Source organism: the organism of the source record quoted next, unplaced genomic scaffold (assembly GCF_019419815.1).
Source record: "Pyrus x bretschneideri cultivar Hongxiangsu unplaced genomic scaffold, Pyrus_bretschneideri_v1 Contig49, whole genome shotgun sequence".
Classification (NCBI taxonomy): Eukaryota; Viridiplantae; Streptophyta; class Magnoliopsida; order Rosales; family Rosaceae; genus Pyrus; species Pyrus x bretschneideri.
In genome coordinates, this window is record NW_025999786.1 from 97,061 (window position 1) to 117,635 (window position 20,575).

The 20,575-nt window shown below is 38.1% G+C and overlaps 2 protein-coding genes across 2 annotated transcripts; one reads left to right on the forward strand and one right to left on the reverse strand.

Moving 5' to 3' along the window:
• Window positions 1-8,266: 8,266 nt before the first annotated feature.
• On the forward strand, window positions 8,267-8,900 carry LOC103967982 (auxin-induced protein 15A). The gene has a single exon (XM_009381313.3). The coding sequence runs from the start codon at window positions 8,396-8,398 to the stop codon at window positions 8,699-8,701; it is 306 nt and encodes a 101-aa protein (XP_009379588.2). The 5' UTR covers window positions 8,267-8,395; the 3' UTR covers window positions 8,702-8,900.
• An 8,142-nt stretch (window positions 8,901-17,042) lies between these two features.
• Window positions 17,043-18,838, reverse strand: LOC103967971 (2-oxoglutarate-dependent dioxygenase 19-like). Its single transcript, XM_048568812.1, has 2 exons — window positions 18,195-18,838; window positions 17,043-18,025 (listed from the first exon to the last, which is right to left on the reverse strand). The coding sequence occupies exons 1-2, from the start codon at window positions 18,618-18,620 to the stop codon at window positions 17,207-17,209; spliced, it is 1,245 nt and encodes a 414-aa protein (XP_048424769.1). The 5' UTR covers window positions 18,621-18,838; the 3' UTR covers window positions 17,043-17,206.
• Between the last annotated feature and the right edge of the window lie 1,737 nt (window positions 18,839-20,575).

Here is a 20,575-nt window from a genome sequence, read left to right on the forward strand (position 1 = left end):
ATTTTTAAATTCATTTTTTTTTTCTTTCACCCACCGAAGTGAGATAGCAACACCTACTTTAAGTCCAGCAGCAGTATCTCCAGAAGGTTTTTTTTTTTTTCTTTCAAACTTGGATCCAAAAATTTATCCGAGAAAGAAACTGGTGTCAAAATTTGGGCTGACAAATGCCTGTTAGTAGCCTTCTGCTTCTCATATGCTGAAATAAGAGGTGAAATCAATAAAGGAATCTTCACTACAAGGAATTGTGATAGCACCCATGGTATGATCATACCCGAATTCTTCTTCTACTCTACTTAAGAATGAAGGTTGGCTCTAAAGGAGATTTGAAAACTAAGTTATAGCAGGTTGATGAGTTGTATAAGCTCATCTCAATATAGAGTGAGTGTTCATTCATTTCTTTATATAGAATTACAAATGATGAGGTTGTTACACTTGAAAGATAAATACAAATATTTGAATCAGATACAAAAGTATTTGAAAGAGTTGTGTGGATAATGGATTGTGTTGTTATATAACACTGAGGGTATTTGAGATGGAACCAATCTTTTCAGTTGCAGATTGCAGCGGGAAGATTTTGTTTAAATTGGTGGTGCTGATGTGGACTGACTTTTAGGGTTTGTGGGATTCTCTGAACTAGGCTTATAACGCCCCTGCAAGGTGACAGGACGTTGACAAACTAGAAGCTTGGAAATAAGATAATTAAAGCATTGGTCTGTTGTAGCAACATAACCAACTTCTATTTCCTTGCGAATAACCTTTTCCCTAATTTAGTGATAATCCACTTCAACATGACGCATGGGAGCTTGATAAACTAGATTGGAAACGACATCAATGACACTGATATTGTCACACCAGAGACGAGGTGGCTGTCATGGTAGATGTAAGTTACAGAATATATTTCGAAACCATGATAGATGAGCAGAAATGTAGTTAAGTTAACGATACTCCGCCTCGGTGCTGGACCTTAACACATCACGTTGCTTTTTCGAACTCCAGGAAATTAAATTATCTCCTAGAAATATGCAGTGACCTCTAGTGGATCAACAGTCATCAGGATCCCCTGCATAGCTAGCGTCAGCAAAGGCAGTTAGAGTAAAGGGACTAGGTTTGTAAATTAAGTCATGATCATAGTTGCCTTTCAAATACCTTAAGATGCGTTTAACTACAGCCCAATGTGCAGTAGTTGGGAAGTGCATGAACTGGCACACTTGGTTGACAGCGTAGGCAATATCAGGGCATCTAAATAAAAGGTATTGAAGGGCTCCCACAACACTACCAAAGGAAGTCCCATCCAAGAGAGGCTTACCTTCGTATAAACTTAAACGTTGACCACTAGAAACTGGCGTTGAGATTGGCCTGGCATCATTCATATTAGTTTTCTTTCGAAGCTCCAAAATATACTTTGATTGAGTGAGTTACATAGTAGATTAAGTAATGTAATGGCCCAAGATCTTTCATTGCAAATTGAGTACCAAGCTGTGTGATAAACTAAGACAACGAAGCACTGTTTTTTCCCTGTGATTAAGATGTCATCCACATAGATGAGGAGATAAATGATTGTTGAACCATCAAAATATGTGAAGAGAGACGAATTAGCTTGTGAAGTAATGAATCCCAAGTCTTCGAGTTTCTGAGAAAAACATTGAAACCAAGCACAGGGTGCTTGCTTCAAACCATATAGGGATCTTCACAGTGGACACGCATGAGAGGCAAACTGAGGATTAATGAACCCTGCAGGTTGTCTCATATAAACTTCCTCATTCAACGTCCAATGAAGGAAGGCATTTTGGAAATCAAGTTGTCAGATAAGCCACTGAAAATGAAGAGCAACAGAGAGGATGAGGCGAATTGTAGCATGAGTGACTATAGGACTGAAGGTTTCCCCAAAATCGATTCCCTCTTGCTGATGAAAGCCATTTGCAACGAGTCTCGCTTTAAAACGCTCAATTGAACCATCAGATTTCTTTTTGATGAAATACACCCATTTATTAGGCAACACATTCATTGAAGGCTTATAGGGAACCAAAGTCCAAGTTCCAATGCGCTGTAAAGCACTGAATTTATCTGCCATTGCTTGGCACCACTATGGAGACTTATTTGCCTGTGAGAAACAAGTTGGCTCAACCAAAGAATTAGTAACATTAGTGATGCAAGCATACTGAGGATTAGGTTTTCAAATGCCTTGTTGACCACGCATGAGCATGCGATGAGTGGATGGAGCAGCATAAGAAGGGATGTTGGCACAGTTTCAATATTCACGGGAGTGGTGGTAGTGAGTGATTGGGAATGAGAGTCTGGGGTAGATAAATGTGGGGTAGGATGGGAGTTTGGAGTAGATAGAGTTAGGGTAGGAGTAGGAGAGGGTGTAGGGTGCAGTAGAGTAAGTAAGGTGGCTACGGTTTGTGGTTGAATAAGATTAGGAGGTCGAGGGTTAAGTTGTGGTTGTGGAAAATGGAAGGAATCAATATCCAAGACATTGTCCGATGCACTCGGGATTGACCTTGAGTAGCAAGTTCTTTATATAGAAAACTCTATTCATTAAAAACAACATGACGAGACATGAAAGATTTGCAAGTGGAAGGATCATAACATTTGTAACCTTGGTAATTTAATGAATAACCTAGGAAAATGCATTGTTTTGATCGAACCTTGAGTTTAGTATTAGTGTATAGACGTAAATAGGGAAAACAAGCACAGCCAAATATTTTGAGAAAATCATACTGTTGTGATTTAAAAAACAGCTTTTGGAAGGGAGAGATGCCATTCAAGATTTTTGTGGGAAGACGATTAATGAGATAGTTGGCCGCATGAAAAGCATCTTCCCAAAAAGTTTGAGGAAGGGACACATGAGCAAGAAGGGTTAGACCAGTTTCAACAAGGTGACAATGCTTTCGTTCCATGAGACCGTTTTCCTCAGGATGATGTGGACAACTTATTCGGTGGTGAATGCCATGTTGAGTGAAAAGTTGTTTAAAAGATGAATTGACAAACTCTCCTCCACCATCAGATTGGAAAATTTTAATTTTGGTGTTGAACATGCTTTCTACCAGCTTTTTAAAATTACAAAGGTTTGGAAAACGTCAGACTTTAAGGGATAGAGCCATGCATATCAAGAGAAATCGTCCACAAAAACAACATAATACTTGTAACCATTAAATGAATAAGGAGAAATTCATACATCCGAATGTATTAATTCCAAGGGAAAATATGACATTGAGGAAGACAGACATGATGAACAAAAGTCGTAGGTTCATTACTAGTTAATGGTAATTTATTTTGGGAAACTAAACTACGTAAAACAGAAAATGCGGGGTGACCTAGCCTAGAATGCCAAATGGAATCCGACACTCTAACACCAACAAATGCAAAGACTCCATTGTTAACCACAGAAGAACTTGCAAATGGATAAAAACCATTTCTACTCTGGCCTTGTAAAAGCATCTTCCCCGTTTAAAGGTCTTGGACATGGTAAGTGTAACATCCCACATCGCCCAGGGGAGTGGATCTTGTAAGCCTTATATGTATATTCTCATCTCTACCTAGCACGAGGCCTTTTGGGAGCTCATTGGCTTCGGAGTTCATCGGAACTCTGAAGTTAAGCGAGTTTCCGCGAAAACAATCTCAGGATGGGTGACCCATTGGGAAGTTCTCGTATGAGTTCCCAGAAACAAAACCGTGAGGCATGGTCAGGGCCTAAAGTGGACAATATCGTGCTACGGTGGAGTCGAGCCCGGGATATGGTGGAGGCTCAGGTCAAGATGTGACAATTTGGTATCAGAGCCAATCCCTGGCTAGAAGTGTGCCGATGAGGGCATCGGGCCCCTAAGAGGGGTGGATTGTGACATCCCACATCGCCTAGGGGAGTGGATCTTGTAAGCATTATATGTATATTCCCATCTTTACCTAGCATGAGGCCTTTTGGGAGCTTACTGGCTTCGGAGTTCATCGGAACTTTGAAGTTAAGCGAGTTTGCGCGAAAGCAATCCCAGGATGGATAACCCACTGGGAAGTTCTCGTGTGAGTTCCTAGAAACAAAACCGTGAGGGCGTGGTCGGGGCCCAAAGCGGACAATATCGTGCTACGATGGAATCGAGCCCGAGATGTGGTGGGGGCCCAGGTCGGGATGTGACAGCAGGAATTAGGATAAAAGGTTAGTGAACAATGGTTGTCTTTGGTAAATTGATTTATGAAAATAACATTAGCAGAAGCATTAGGACAGTTTAGGGTGTTGGGGAAAGTAAAGGAGTGATTGGGCGTGTGAATAAAAGAAGTGCCAACATGAGAAATCTGCAAACCTGAACCATCAACCACGCCATTGACATTGTCGGTACCAGTGTAGGGATGAGGATTCGAAACTTGATTCAAATCATTTGTGATATGTGCATTTGCTCCAGAATCAAAGAGCCAGTTTTGAATGCCAGAGGGAGACGCAACAAGAGGAGGTGCAACAGCAGCATAAGCTTGGAGACGTGGAGCAGGGACACCTCATTCATAGGCCATGTTCAGCCGATTGAAACAATCAATTGCAGAATGTCCATGATGATGACATATTTGGCATTGAATGCGACCGCCATTTTAGGATGGAGAAGGATGAACACCGAAAACACCATCATGAGCGGGTCGGGGTTAAGGAGCATGTTGTCCTTGGCCTTGAGGATAAGGAACAAACTGACCACGATCATCATTGAAGTGACCATGACTACCCTAGGAGCACCACGACCACGGTAAGGTCTTGAATGTCCTCCTCCAGCTGCAAGGGCAGTGGGCACATTTTCAAACACTGTATGAAGCTTTTGACGTCTTTCTATGCTGAGAAGAAGAGCCTCTAAGGCACTGTAAGTGATGGCCTCATCCCGTGCTTGTGTAGAAGCAACAGTACTCTCATAAGCAAGCCCAACATTATTTAAAATGGCAATGAGATTAGAATCAGAGACAGGGAGAACAAGAGAGGGAGATAGTTGGTACAGTCCAACTTTATAGTCAAAAAGTTGGAAGCATTGGGAAGAGAGGGAATAGCGATGGAGTTTGAGGAACTGGAACTGGACGCCATGGGAAGAAAAAAAATGAAGCTTTTGGTCATTAGATTGTCAGCTCTGAGATACCATAAAGGTGATTTGAAAACTAAGTTATAGCAGGTTGATGAGTTGTATAAGCTCAGCTCAATATAGAGTGAATGTTCATTCATTTCTTTATATAGAATTACAAATGATGAGGTTGTTACACTTGAAAGATAAATACAAATATTTGAATCAGATACAAAAGTATTTGAAAGATGATTGGGGATAAGCCACCAGGATGGACCCATTGTTCAAAATTTCTTAATGAGAAAACCAACAATTAATTGACTAAGCTTGTGGAAAAGAAATGTGTCAAAAGATTGGGAGATGTGAATTTGATGAATTGTGTTGCTTCCAATTTGCTCCTGACTGTTATCATATGTATGTATAAATCATAACTGTTTGTATAGATACATGGGCATCTCAAAAGCCATCTGTTATTAAAAAAAAAAAAAAAAATGATTGGGGATAGGCCACCAGGATGGACCCAATGAAGAGACATCAGCTCAAGCAAAATCACATGGACTTTTCAATATAAATACTTAGGCTATCAGATAGTATTCCTTTTGGAAGGATGAATATAAGCCTAAAAGAAAACAAGGCATTTTCTTCTGCAGGTGGCTAATTAAACATACAAGTTTTCGAAGTCACTTGCTAACTAATTTGCTTCTTGTTTTTCATGTTCAAACCCAGAAAAAGGGTCTATGTGTCGGACAATATCTCAAGTAGTTGGTGTCAGTGGTCGTGAATCAATTTAGCATTTGATCAAAGTTCACATGCCTCTGTCTTCCGATTCATCACCATGACTCCTTGGTAGGGATTAAGACTTCATATTTGCCTACTATTAACAGTAGTGTAGAGAAGCACAAAAATGCAGAAAGAGAATAAAAGAGAGAAAGTAATTGATTACATTGATACTGAATTTTTATCTTTACAACTATGAGAATACAGTTTATATAGCCATCATGACTAACTTGCACCCTAAGCTATTTAACTAACTAATTTTGGTAACAACTCTAACAACCTTTGGATATTGTCAACATCCCCCCTCAATCTCAACTGGGATTGCCCAGTTTGAGATTGAAGCAGACCATCCAGCAATCAACTTCTTACAATCACATAAATCAAGAAACACAACCTTCTTCGGCAATCGGCCTTCAATGAAGAAAGGGAACAAGAACTGCACTCCGGCAATCGGCCTTAATGGAGTTGCACACAATAACAACAAACAAATTTTTTTCTTTTTCAAGAATGTTACTCCGGCTATCGACCTTTAAGGAATAACACACAATATCTGAGACAGAACTGTTCACTCCGGCTATCGGCCTTATGGAGGAAACAAAATGCATTCAACACACTCTTGGCAATCGGCCTTTTTCGAGTGCACAAATCTAAACAAATCTGAAGTATACGGCTATCGGCCTTGACACTTCCAAAATTCCCAAGAAAATTCTCACTGAGACGTTATCACAAACAGTTGATATGCTGGAAAGAAAATTAGTAATCTAAGACAAAACCTGAAAACTTGAACCTTGAAACCCAGAACACACTGTCCTTACTCCGAATCACTTGCAGACACTTCCTTATCCTTTTCTCTCCCTCTCTGTTCGCAGTTGTTGAAGCCCGGAGACGCAAAAATAGCGACGGGGTTGATACGAAATCAACAGAGAGATGGAATTTGGGTTCAAGAAAGACGAAAATGTGATCATTCCCAGCTGGGTTTTGGAAGCTCGATCTGAATCCATCAAATGGGTTCTCAAGAAAGAAGAGCCAAAATCTGCAAAGAGGTTGCTTTCGGCGGTGTGCCTGTCGTTGGCGGCAAAGATGGAGGAGTTGGACGTGAAGCTTCCATCACTGTCACAATACGCCGTCGGAACCCAGACAACCCGAAGAAGCCGGAAGGGATCTGCGGCGTCGGAGGTCCACTCTCACCTTCCGGCGATCTTGCCAGGAAGGGATCTGCGGCTCCTGCGTCATGAACATCGACGGCTGCAACGGCCTGGCCTGCCTGACGAAGATAGTGCATGCTACGACTCCAAGACCCGTTACGATTTCGAAAACCCAGATATCACTTTATTTCTGAAATCACAGACTACGCATGGAAGATGAAAAACCCAGATGTGATCTTGACTTCATTCTCTCCTTCTTCTTCCCTTATCAGCATCTCTATCAGTGAAGAAGGTTTTAGGGATTTTGACCGCATCGACGGCGACTGCATTGTCTTCTAGAAATTGAAATTTTATATATGAACCATGCCGTTCATGGCCTTTGGCTCTCTGCAGTCCATAATAATCTCATCCCCTGCTTTCCCGCAAGGATTACCAGAGCCCTGCATTGCTGTCTTCCTGAAAGAGACGCTAAACGCCATGTTGTATCTCCATGGCCAGGGACACGCCCACGGCGACATCAAGCCCGGAAACATCTTGGTTGACTCTGATGGGTCCGTCAAGCTCACCGATTTCGGGGTCTCTGCTTCTTTCTACGGCGCCGATCATTCAGCTGGGAATGTTGGGGTGGGAGAGAGACAGAGTCTTGGTGACGAATTTTCGGATTTCGGAACACCCTCAACATCTTGTTCTCTGAGGATTTAGCCCATGCTAAGAATCAGATTCAAGAAAACCCGGAAGGAAAGTATTTCTGGCATTCGAAGCAAGAAACGGAGAAAGAACCCAAGAACAATCACAGAAGCACCGAAAATCAAATGAAAATTTGGAAAGAAATTAAGCTATATACAGATGAAAACTAATAGGAAATGGAACCACCAGAATCAATGGCGTAAGCCTGGTGGCTCTGATACCATATTAACAGTAGTGTAGAGAAGCACAAAAATGCAGAAAGAGAATAAAAGAGAGAAAGTAATTGATTACATTGATACTGAATTTTTATCTTTACAACTATTAGAATACAGTTTATATAGCCATCATGACTAACTTGCACCCTAAGCTATTTAACTAACTAATTTTGGTAACAACTCTAACAACCTTTGGATATTGTCAACACCTACCAATCCAAAATAAATGTTGGAAAGAGAAACAGTTAATTTGATCCACAGATTTTGCTTAAAGGGCCGTTAAGCATGGGAAGACAAAACCATGTGATCCCTCATGAGCTCCTGTTCCCTTCTATACCCCATCTGGATTGTCTTCACCACATATTTTCTTCAATAGAGGATATTGTACAAGACTCTTCAACTATATATACCTATGAACTCATTGGTTAATGACCACCAAATTAAGTCTACAACATCTCAAGTCTAATTTTCCTTGTTTCACAAGTTCATCGACATCTTCTTCAAGTTTTTATAAACTTGATTACCAGTCTTTCCTCTCAAGATAACAATGGGGTTCCGTCTTCCATCTGTAATTCCTGCTAAGAAACTTCTTCGACGGTCTTTTTCAAATTCAAGTCAAGAAGTTTCGAATAATTTAGCAGATGTCCCAAAAGGTTATTTTCCAGTTTATGTTGGCAAGAGTGAGAAGCAGCGGTTTGTTGTTCCTATATCCATCCTCAACCAGCCTTCATTTCAAGACTTGCTAAGTGAGGCTGAAGAAGAATTCGGATATGATCACCCAATGGGCGGTGTAACGATTCCCTGCGGACAAGATACATTCCTTGTTCTCATTTCCCGCTTGAGTGCCTTGTGAGACTGGATGCATAATGGAGAACAATTACATGAACTCTGTGATTGTTACAATTTTGTACATTGGAAAAGTTCCACATCTTGTACATTTTCTTTTGATCCAGGAGGAAGAATAATTGTCCCCCTGGGATCAGATTATGTAAATGTAGACTGTAGCAATATTCATATGTTCTTTACAATAAAGAATTATTGTCCCCCTGGAATCGGATTATGTAAATTGATTATTATCTTCTACAGATTCTTAATTGAGTTTCCATTTGGATCACTTTCAATAGCTATTAGTATACTAATGAGCTAGATAGTATTCAAAACTTTCAGTAGGAGTAATCTCCTTTATATCTAATTGCGACTTTAATTTGATTGAACATGGGAATTTCCTATGACATATAGAAATGTAATAAACTTTTATAAAAATCATTGTTTCGAGCGCAGTCCTAAATCTTTTCCCCTAACCATTGCGTCTAGCCCATTAGCAGGTTTAAAGACAATAATGGCTTAACTGAGTATACAAGAACTCATTTACAACCTCGTTAGCCCTTCATTTGGAAATCCATATATTAGGACAGTATACAAGAATTAGTAGCAACGGATGAATTCTCTGACTTGATTCATCGATGCTTGTCATGCAGGATTAAACATGGATTGGTAGTTAGTACTAGTATTCATTTGGTGAGATCAAAGGATTGTTACTTGTATATATTTTAAGTTGTTCCCTGTGGTGATTAGTGACATTTCACGGCCAGTTCAACAAAAAAACGTGTAAATGACCAAGGAAAGAAGGAAAATATATAGTACATGCTCAACTATCTTTGCAGAACAAGTAACAGGTGCAAATGTGTGATATTTTTCAAGTTCATATTACATGCTTGTCGTGATGTCAATAAATCTATGTCTGTTTGGCTGACCGTTTTATCCTCAACTCTCAAGCAGTTTGAAATTGTAGCCCGTGAGTTTATCAAAAGCCTCTTCCATCAGAAGATATATACTACAAGAAAAAGGCCCTTTTGTGACCTTTTTTTTTTGCGACATATAACATGACCATCGCAAATAAAAGAAAATTTGAGCGCTAAATTTTAGCTCAAAAGTATTCCCGACTCTTGTACAAGTAACGTTGCAAATAATGTTGTAAATAACAAATATAAGTGACACTGAGTAAAGTTTGCGACACTCTAAACGACAAAATAAAATTTAGCACCTAAATTTTTTTATTTTTCAATTAGCGATTTATTTTTAGATGAAAACAATCCCCTTCATTTTAATTCTCTAGAATCATCCTTCTTTTCCTGCACCTTTTCCACTTGGAGGAGGAATCTCTCACCTCCTATTCTCTCTTCCCTTCCCTCCCCTCAAACCCTTCCTTTTTGAATGGTCACGATTAAGCCACGTCAACATCTTATATTGATTTTTTTATAGAGATAATAAGACAAAAAGCAATGTGTGAGAGGAAGAGAGAGAAGGAGATGGGAATAGCAGATGAGAGAATCTACTCCTTTCCACTTTCCTATTCGACTAAAAAATAAGAGGCCTAATCTATCAAATCAGAGATTTTAGGGAATCATTGGAAACTTTGGAGCAAAATTGGAGATCCCGGAGCACAATCGGAGATTTTGTAAGACACTACAACCGGAGGTGGATTGTCTACCCTTCCATTTTCATACTCTCCCCATGCCCTCCTGTTCACTCGACGCATTTCTGAGGGGTGCGGCTTAAGGGTCCCCCATGGCTATGGTGGACGCCAGGCTCGTATATTGGGGAGGGGTCTCAAGGAGAAGGTCATCGCTTTGTGTCATAAAGTTGCGAAATTGGGAGATCATGCTGGGTAGTGGAATTTGAGAATTTTCTATTTGCAAGGTATTAATTTTACCAATTATCTTCTATTTTAGTATTTAAATTATGAAAATATGTGATAGAATTTTAGTATTATGGAACTGAAATTTGCTAGTATAAATCTGTTTGCGATTGTACGTGTTTCAATCAGTGCATTAGTTCGATTATACTGAGAAAACTAGTTGTCCTTAAGTTGGATAGAACGGCAAAATAGGGTCAATGTTAGTGTACTGCTGTTTGGGATTAGGAAAATTGATTTTGAACTGTTAGCACATTTGGACCAGAAAGAAGTTCGGGGGAAATTGAATTCTTCATTGTGAAAATATGATCAATTTTTGGTCCCAGAATTAGATGAAATGTGTAATATCAACTAGGTTTCCAATTCATTCGGGGTATGGTGGAGAGTTTGGTTAATCACTCTGCTTTGAGAATGTCCTTGTGCAGGTAAACACTATTATTTGTGAGCATGGCTCTGTATAGTACCGTCCGAGGTCCCAACGATAAATTATATTCAAAACATATGAATATTCTTATATTTGGATATGTTTTTTTTTATTGTGTTGTGGTGATGGTATTGAAAGTTGAGCTCTCAAATCATTACCTTCGAGCATGAGGGAAACTGGAGTAAGGCCCTCGAGTACTGTGGATCTTGGTTCCAGAAGTTTGTCAGTGGAAGAGACTCAATCAACATATCGTTTATCCACACCCACATTGGAAAATGCAATGAGGCAGAGGAAACCATATAAAGGTTTGATTGGGTCATTGCAGCAAACTGGTTGTATGCATGTTCTGGATTTGTATTGCCAAGGATTTATATGCAATGGATATGTTTGGAATTCTAGTTAGCCATTTTTCTTGCTAGTTTAATTCTACAAGTACCAGTTTTCCTGATATATCTGATATACTATTTGCAATAGGAATGTTCCATATAAGTGAAGAAATCGTAATATGTCATGCCCCGACCCTGAAATATTTATTTTTGGGAAATAGTTCCAATGATAGGCCCAATTCAATTCTTCTGTTTGATTTATTAAACGTTCACACAATTTATAACTAGAATTTAAATATACAAAACATAAGATTTCCTTTTATAATAATATTCCAAACTCCTTACGTAGTTTAATTTCTCAATCAAAGCTTTGTCTCGTTTATTTAATCTCACTTATTGTATGGCTGCATCTAATGTCTCATTAGACTGCCTACGTACCCTAAACAGGGATCAAGCCATTCATAGTTCACATATACAAAAATTCAAACCAAATCCAAATATATTTATTTAATCCAACATATACCACAATCGTATTAATATTCAAAACACAGCAGTTTGGTCTCAAAGGTATAATTAGAATAACGAAATTCGTTTAAAAGCATAAAGTCGGCTCCCTAGCCTTGCGCCGCGGCACTCGCCGCCATGGGTTGCGGTTGGCCGCTCTGGCTTGTCGAAAAATTCAACTATTTCTAAAAAGTACCAAATTTTACAGGTAAATAGATCTCAGTGAGGGGAACAATTTTCATACCTGTGGCCAAGTCCAATTTGGCCGGGAAACAACTGAAAACTACCTTGAACCGCCAGAAACCCTTGAATTTGGGTGTGTTCGATTTGACCTCAAACGAACCCTGACACCCCCAAACTTGTTTGCGCCTTGTTTTTTAGCTCAAGAGGGTACTAAAGGTGGTGGTGATTAAGCAAAAATGTTTCAGATTTGGTGAATCTCCACCTAAGGCCGACGCACCCACCGTGGGTATTTTCCTCAAAATTGAACTTCGTCGGTTTAAGTGTGAAAATGGACGAGGGATCGATTGGTCTTGGAGTGAAGGTCATTTTGGAACTATTGCCGTCATCAACGGTGGTCAGAAATGGAAAATTTGGCCGGGTCGGATCGGGTCGGTGGGCCGAGGGAGGGTCCGATTGTCCCTTTCTTTTCTCCCTCCTTTCTTTCTTGCCTCATTGGCCTATTCTTCCCTCCTTTTCTATCTTTTCTCTTCTCTCCTTCTCATCCTAGCCGTCCATTTCTTTCTTCCCTTTTCTTTTCCTTTCATCCCAGCTACATACATGGCATATCACATGGCTCTAGATTTTCCGGAGCATTCCAAAGAAGTTTAAAATTACCAATTTATCCCCGACTTTAAATGTTAATAACTTCTTCGTTATAACTCCGTTTCACGAACGGTTTGTGCCCACACGTTCGTGAGATCGAGCTCTATTCAAAAATATAAATTGTGACCTCAAATGGTTCATGAATTTTAAATAATAAATTTTCAAACTTCAAACTTTGTACATTATAATAATTTCCGGAATTAAAACTTTAAAATTTCCCAATTTCTATTTTCATAACCATAAATCGATTTATCTTTTTTATCTTCTTCGCATATTCATAATTATGAATAGATAATTCACATATTTAAATTTTCAGGGTATTACATTCTCCCCCCGTTAAAATAAATCTTGTCCCTGAGATTTCAACCTTCAAGTTACGAGAAGGAACTAGCACCATTTCCACCATTTCCTTTATGGTGAATAAAATTATAACATCTGTCTACGATTTTATTCAAGTTAGAAATAAATAATCAATGAAGAATTCATTGTGATTCTCACACATTTTCTCAGTTTTCCAACCACATTACTTGATAAGTAAAAATACCATAACTTCTAGCCACATACATTGACAAAATAAATATCGTAAATTCTAGTTGGAATCGTCAGTGGCTAAGTAAACATCACAATGTCAAGCTCAACCACTACAATTTACAAATCCCTTAACAAAAATTCCAACCAAAATCATTTGAATTTCAACCCTCATTACTCACCACTACATTAAAATAAAGATCCGCAATTTCCGTTAGAATGAAATCAAAATCTCATTCCTTGATTTCCTTCATTTTCGCCATTTACTTAATTACACGTAGCAAAATTAAAAACTTTATCTTTTCTTTCTTCTCCTCTCCGTTGATTAATGAACGGGCATGGATACCAAATATATATACGTTCTTGAACTCTTTCTAGAAGAGCTTCCCACACATGAGCATGAACCGGACAGGGATCTCCAAAAGATATTCAAGGACTACTAAACGCCCTAATTATAAAGAAACCAATACTTGAAATTAACATGCATCAACCAATCAAGGCACGGGTTGAACTTGAGAATATGTTCATCTATTGCATTTGAACTTAGGGCATTCGGGATTACACACACAATTAAAATATCGTTATTAGAGTGACATAATATATGTCTTAGAAAATGTTGTGTTTCCTCTTGTAAAAATTCAATTGTTTGAGGGCACTTAAAGAGGGAGATTACAATGAATTACATGGAAAGCTGAAATATTCAAAGCAGGTGATATGAGTGTCAACTTTGTCTCCCCCACAAGTTGGACATGTATAATTTTACTTATGATGTGTGTTCATATGTTTCAGGAGCTTCGCAATCTGTTTCTAGCGCTATGTGTTCATATGTGTCAGGAGCTTCGCAATCTATTTCTAGCGATGTGTGTTCATATGCGTCCAGAGCTTCCCAATATGTTTCAAAAATGTCACTTGTTGCGGGTTCTAGATAAAGACTACATGATACCGTTGGTGTATAATACTATAATTGATATGATCATTCAACTAACTTTAAGTGCAAGTGCAATGCTGATTTCATACTTTTGTTGGTACTTCTATATGATAATACATTGTATTATAATTTACCTAATTTATAATAATAATTCGTATGTAGTGCCCATACTTTTGTACCCATGCTTTTGTTCATTATTAATAACAATTCGTATGTAGTTTATAGAAATTTACATAATTTATTTTAATTTGGAACCTATAGTAAATTTCACATAAAATAATTTTGATGAAGTTGTTAAAATAATGTCATTGTGGCGTCCCATTTGATGCCCAATTTTTTTTAAACCTAAGGCCACTTATTTGCGACGCGTAGGTAGCCATCGCAAGCCCATAGTAAATAGTACTTGCAACATGCTCAAAGCATCGCATATAATAGACCAAACATTTACAACACCACTTTGTTGAGAAGCATTATTGGCTATCGCAAGTCCGTCGTAAAAGGGCTACCGTGATGTTTTTAGATGCTTTCACGATGCTTTTTGACCGTCCCAATAGACCATTTTTTTATAGCGACATTTGGAACCCAATATTTATCAGAGTAGATAACCTTATTTCTTTTGCAAGTATTTTAGGCGTTTTTAACCTTTTTTGCATGTGTGGTAAAAATCCTATCAAGTTGGTATGAGTGGTCGTGAATCAATTGAGTTAATACAGGTATGACACATTAGCATTTGATCAAAGTTCCTCTGTCATCCGATTCAACACCATGACTCCTTGGTAGGGATTGAGACTTCATATTTGCCTAACAATAAAAAAATAAAGGGAGACTTTGAATGTGATCCTTAGTTATGGATATTCTTTGATTGAAACCTTGTTGTCACATCCCGGCCCGGGCGAGACCACTTCCTGGGCCCGACTCCACCGCCGTAGCACGATATTGTCCGCTTTGGGCTCCCAGCACACCCTCACGGTTTTATTTTTGGGAACTCACAAGCAACTTCCCAGTGGGTCACCCATCATTTAAGGATCACTCCCCTGGGCGATGTGGGATATCACATTGTTAGTTTTTAATTTTTGATCGAGGTCCCTGAAATTGATGTGATAATTTATTTCTATGTACGTTACTATATTTTTTTTTTAAATTAAAAATTAGAAATTTTAGTTGTTTATATAAATGGGATTTTAAATAAAAAAACCATAATTTGTGGGATTAAAAATATTAAAATATAAATATACTATTGTGTGTGTGTGTGTGTGTGTAAACATGGGAATATTCTTCAAAATCACCAAAAAAAAAAAATATATATATATATTAGGCTTAATAACATTAGTAAATTTCTTCGATTAAACTTGACATGGATACATTTTAAAATCAAAGAAAAAAGAATGTATCCATATAAGTTTAAAAATGCATTAGAAAAAAATTGAATAGATTTTATATATATAAAAAGGGGGTACATTTTACATATAACAAATTGGTATACTTAAGAATGAGTACATTTTAAGATTAAAAAGTTTTACATGAATAGGTACATATAATTAGCATGGGTACATTTAGCAAAATAAAAAGTACAAATAAAAAAAAAATATGGGTACAAATACAAATAAACTTTAAAAAATATGGGTACGAAAAGAAATTAATATATGGGTACAAATTAAAACTTAAAAGAAAATTGGTACAAGTTAAAAAAGAATTACAAATTAAAAATGGGTACAAACTAAAACTAAAAATATATGATAAAAAATTTAGTCATAAATATAAATATACAAATTGTAACATTGTTAACATTAAATGAATATATTTAGAAATAAAAAAATATTTTATTATTGAAATAATTAATGATGTTATTAATACCCAAGCTGGAGACTGTTTGGCTTCCAACATCTAGCGGGTGTTATTCCTTGTGTCTCTTTCACGTCATGTTTTTTTACATGCATAGAACATTGACTTCACATGAATGATTAACTTACGCAGAGCAAGGACAGTGCATGTTAGAAGGATTTAGGGATCAGAACTAATGTAGAATTGGTTGCTGTTTCATCTTTGGTTTATGACAGGTAGGAAAAAGCAACCATGTTTCCTATAGTGCAGTTGCCCTGAAATGTTGTAATCCCTGCTGAGAGCTTAGATATGAAAGAATTGATGCCCCAAAGGTCGTTTGTAGTGCACCTGCTGGAGGATCTTGTATCGAGAAAGGCAACGAAAGATTTGTGATACTATTTAGTTCTCACAACTCTGGAGAGCGTAGGAGAGGGTAAAGTGAGGCAGCACACTGGGACGTGTTGTTTCCAGTTGTTTTAGCGCCATCACCTTCAAGTTTTCTGGGGAGAGATTGCAGAGGGGGTTGTTCACAAGTTGTTAAGCATGGAGTTTTTGAGATTTATTTTTTATTTTTTAAATCTAGCGGCGAATATAATTAAAGGCCAAAAGGCCAAGAAGTAAAAAGACTGATTATACATGGGAATGATCCTCCTCAAACACAGGTCATAAACACTGCCTGGGCGTTTTTCAAACCAATTACAACGAGAGTTAAAATAAGAATCAGTCGAAGTAAGTGCGGCACTACTCGAGTCAGGCGATGTGTGACTTCGTTTGCAGCGGATATGTGCGACTTCTTTGATTGAAAATGAAGTCAATGGCCCATCGGTAATGCGTTTTCTTTCTAAATTTCCCATGCATTTACTAAGACGTAAAGAATCGAAAAAACTTTAGCTAAGGAAATTTTTAAGGCCTTTCATATTTCTAAGGCCTTTCATATTTTGACCATGAGTTTTCTTTCTAAATTCCATTTCTTTACTTTTCCTATTTCTAAGGCCTTTCATACCTTCCTATTTTCATTTCTGTTAAGTAACATGCTTGGATCATAGAAAATGTAAACAAGGAAATTTTTTGAGTAATGACGTGAAGATATATGGTATAAATCATTAAAATCGATATCTATTTTATTGCTCAGTATTTCATAAGAATGCAATAATGATTTACAAATAAAATCTGAGTCTTCAGGCCAAGAATAAAAGAATAAATGTAGAATGAAATCAAGAAACGACCAACATGGGAAAAATTGGACAACTGCTGCTCTGAATCTCTCATAGAAAGTAGATCAAATCTCTTATAGGAGATTGACCACTTCAATTGTCCTTGACGCGCAGGTGATCCAAGCAAGGCACCATGTAGGCAGCGGGGCTTGCCTGAAGTTCCATGAATTTCTCATATGTCATTCCAATGTACTTTGCTGTTTCACCTTCCTTTTCTAGCAACTCCGGGATCGGTAGAGTGGGCGTGTCCAGTGCCGGTCCATGTGGTACGGCGATCGATATCCTCGTTGCTGTGTTGTTCACAGTTGCTCGATGCCATATGCTCTTGTACTTGTCGTTTGTCAGAATCTGCATTTGATCACCAACGTTAACAATAAAAGAGCCCGGAGCGGAATTCACCAAGACCCACTTATCATTGTGCTTGACTTCAAGGCCACACATATCATTCTGAATCAACAGCGTCACTAGTCCGTGATCGGTATGAGGAGGAATACCGATTGCCAGGTCGGGCTGCGGGCAAGCCGGGTAGTAATTCGCTGCCAGAATTTGCAAGCCGCGATCCCAATTCATGGCCTTAGCAATGTAATCGGACTCCAATCCCAAGCTCTCTGATATTCCACTCAATATTTCGGTTGCCACTGCTCGGGTTCTTTTGCTGAACTCCAATGAAACCTCACCATATCCAGCCGGTTTGTAGAGTGAGTTGAACTCGGGGTGTGCGATGACCTTCAGATAATCCCTCCAGAGGCGAACTTTGTCGATTGCGACATTGAAGCTGGTGCCGCACTTGATTGGGTCCAGCAGGTTCCTTGTTTGGAACTCCTTCTTCTCCTCCTCCGGCAGCTCAAAAAATCTTTGGCACGCATCAACCATTGCTTCCATCAAGCTCTCTGGTACACCGTGGTTGATCACCTAAAAGACATCATGCGTATGAAAATAATTAATTCATATTTCATTATTATTAGCATTCTTCAATTAATTTGCCACATGTTCAAGCATATATTAATAACTAGTAAGTGTATATTACAAAAGTCAAATATTGAGTTTGTATCGTAGAATGACAAACTGTGAGTGTGAATACCTGAAAGAAGCCCCATTCTTGGCAAGCTCTGCCTAGCTTCTGGATCATTTGTGCCCGTTGATCAGGGTAGGCAGAGGTGAGAAGAGCAAAATCAATGATGGGGATTGAATGTTCTGGGTCGTTTGCATCTCCCATGTCGTTGGGATTTTTGGTGTAGGTGTACTCGGAAGGTACAGAAGTGAGAGCAGCTGAGTCAGCTAGGGTTTTGATGCTTGCTACTTTGGATTCATTACCAATTGATGCCTCCATTGAAGTCATTGAAGGTGCCATTGTGTGTGTGTCTGAGAGAGAGAGAGAGAGAAAGAGAGAGAGAGAGTATGCTTGTCTTGAGATTGGGGAACTAATCAGTGTGTTTGCGTAGGGATGGACGGCTAATACAGAATGGTTTATTTTTATAGGCAAGAAATCTTTATTTTTTTCCCACATGAAACCAATGTTTATATCTAAATTTAGTTTAAATTTGTAGGACAAGTTACTCGATTAGGTCTCCAAGCTTGACCAAGGCTTCCAGGCTGCCAAATAATAAGTTTAGTTTTCTATTTATAGGGCAAGAGACACGATAAGGTCTCCAAGCTTGACCAAGTCTTCCAAACAGTCAACCACTTTCTCGGTCTCCCTTGCACTGGAGTCTGGCCTTTTCTTTTCTTGACCTATGCATTCTCCAACTACTTCCACGATCTAAGGACTTCGTCTCTTGAACATCAAAATCTAGAGACAGGTTATCTCTTTGAATCAGTCTTCCAGGCTGTCAAATAACAGTAAAATGATTCGTAAAACAAGTTTTCATTTTACAGATACATAAACTAATGCTTTTGGCAGCTTGTTTACTTAAATGAACTCAATGTAAAACCATTTGTGAATGACAATGAATTATGCCAAGAATCTTTGAGATAGTTGACTTGGTAATCAAGTCAATGAAATCTTTTATGATTCTCGGAGTCTTAAAGGAATAAACATATTGGAGTCCTAATTACATGCAATCAAGTATGGGCCTTTTATTAAGAGAATACAAGGTATAAGAATCATGATGGGACTCTAATTGATTAGAAAAGATTAGGGTGGATATCCTTTCATTTAATAGGGTGGAATTGGTTGAAACCCTAGCTATATAACCAAGAAGCAGTCCCTGCTTCCATACCAACTGAGAGCTCGTTTGGATGTGCTTTTCAAATTACTGAAAGCACTTTTAGAAAAAATGTTTTTTTGGTTCCAAAAGCACATAAATTGTGCTTCTTCCAGGAAGCACTTTAAGTGCTTTTTCATAATTTATTTGCATTTTTACTAAGACTTGATCCTAAAAATATTTTCATCGAGAGCGCTTTCATTCATTTCAAAAGCATATCCAAACAAGCTCTAAATCTCACAAAACAACAAACCTGTTTCGCTAGTTAGTAGAGTTTATAAAACAAGTATTGGAAGTAGAAGACTACTTCAATTTTGCACCAAAAGCACTCATGGCGACAGGTAAGTACTTCAGGATCATATGCATGCATGTCATTACTCATTAATGCCATTCTACGTGCATAAGCGAGTATAGTCTGCAAATTGTTTTCTTTTGTAATCCTAATACTATACCGTTAGATTTGGGATATTCTTACACTCAAACCATGAGAAATTCAAAAAACAATATTTAATTTATAAAAATTTTGTGAAAAATGTAGAAAACTATATTAGTTTATGTTTTGTAGAACATCAAAATAATGTTGACTATGTACTCAAAAACAAATTCCAGACTAATAGAAAATAAGGGTATTCTTGGTAACGTTTAACAAAAATGAATTTTGAAGAACAATTAAGAAAAACGAAAATGATAAATAGGATTTCTCATTTCTATGACTTAAGAATGCATTTGGTATTTTAATCCGTGATTGTTGAGAATGAAAACATTGAAACATGTATGTTATCAAAATCCAAAGTGTCAAAAAATAAGAAATTCGTGTTTGGTAGAAACATTCTTGTAATATAGATTTTAAGATAGTGGTGAGAATCGATGCTCCAAAAGTCGTTTGTAGTCCGCCTGCTGGAGGATCTTGCATCAAGAAATGCAACGAAAGATATGTGATACTATCTTGTACTCACAACTCTGGAGAGCGTAGGAGAGTGTAAAGTGAGGAGACGGACTGGGGATGTGTTGTTTCCAGTTATTTTAGCACCATCACCTTCAAGCTTTTCAGGGGAGAGATTGTAGAGGGGGTTGTTCACAAAGTTGTTAAACATGGAGTTTTTTGAGTTGTGGTCCAGTTGAAAACATGTACGTCTCTAAGGTGAAGGTGCCGGATTATGACTATGTGCCTGGGGAGAACCCTGTTTTCACGAACAAGATGTCTAAACTTGAGAAGGGCACCATGGCACGCTAACAATTTTGGTTGTTCACTCTTTGG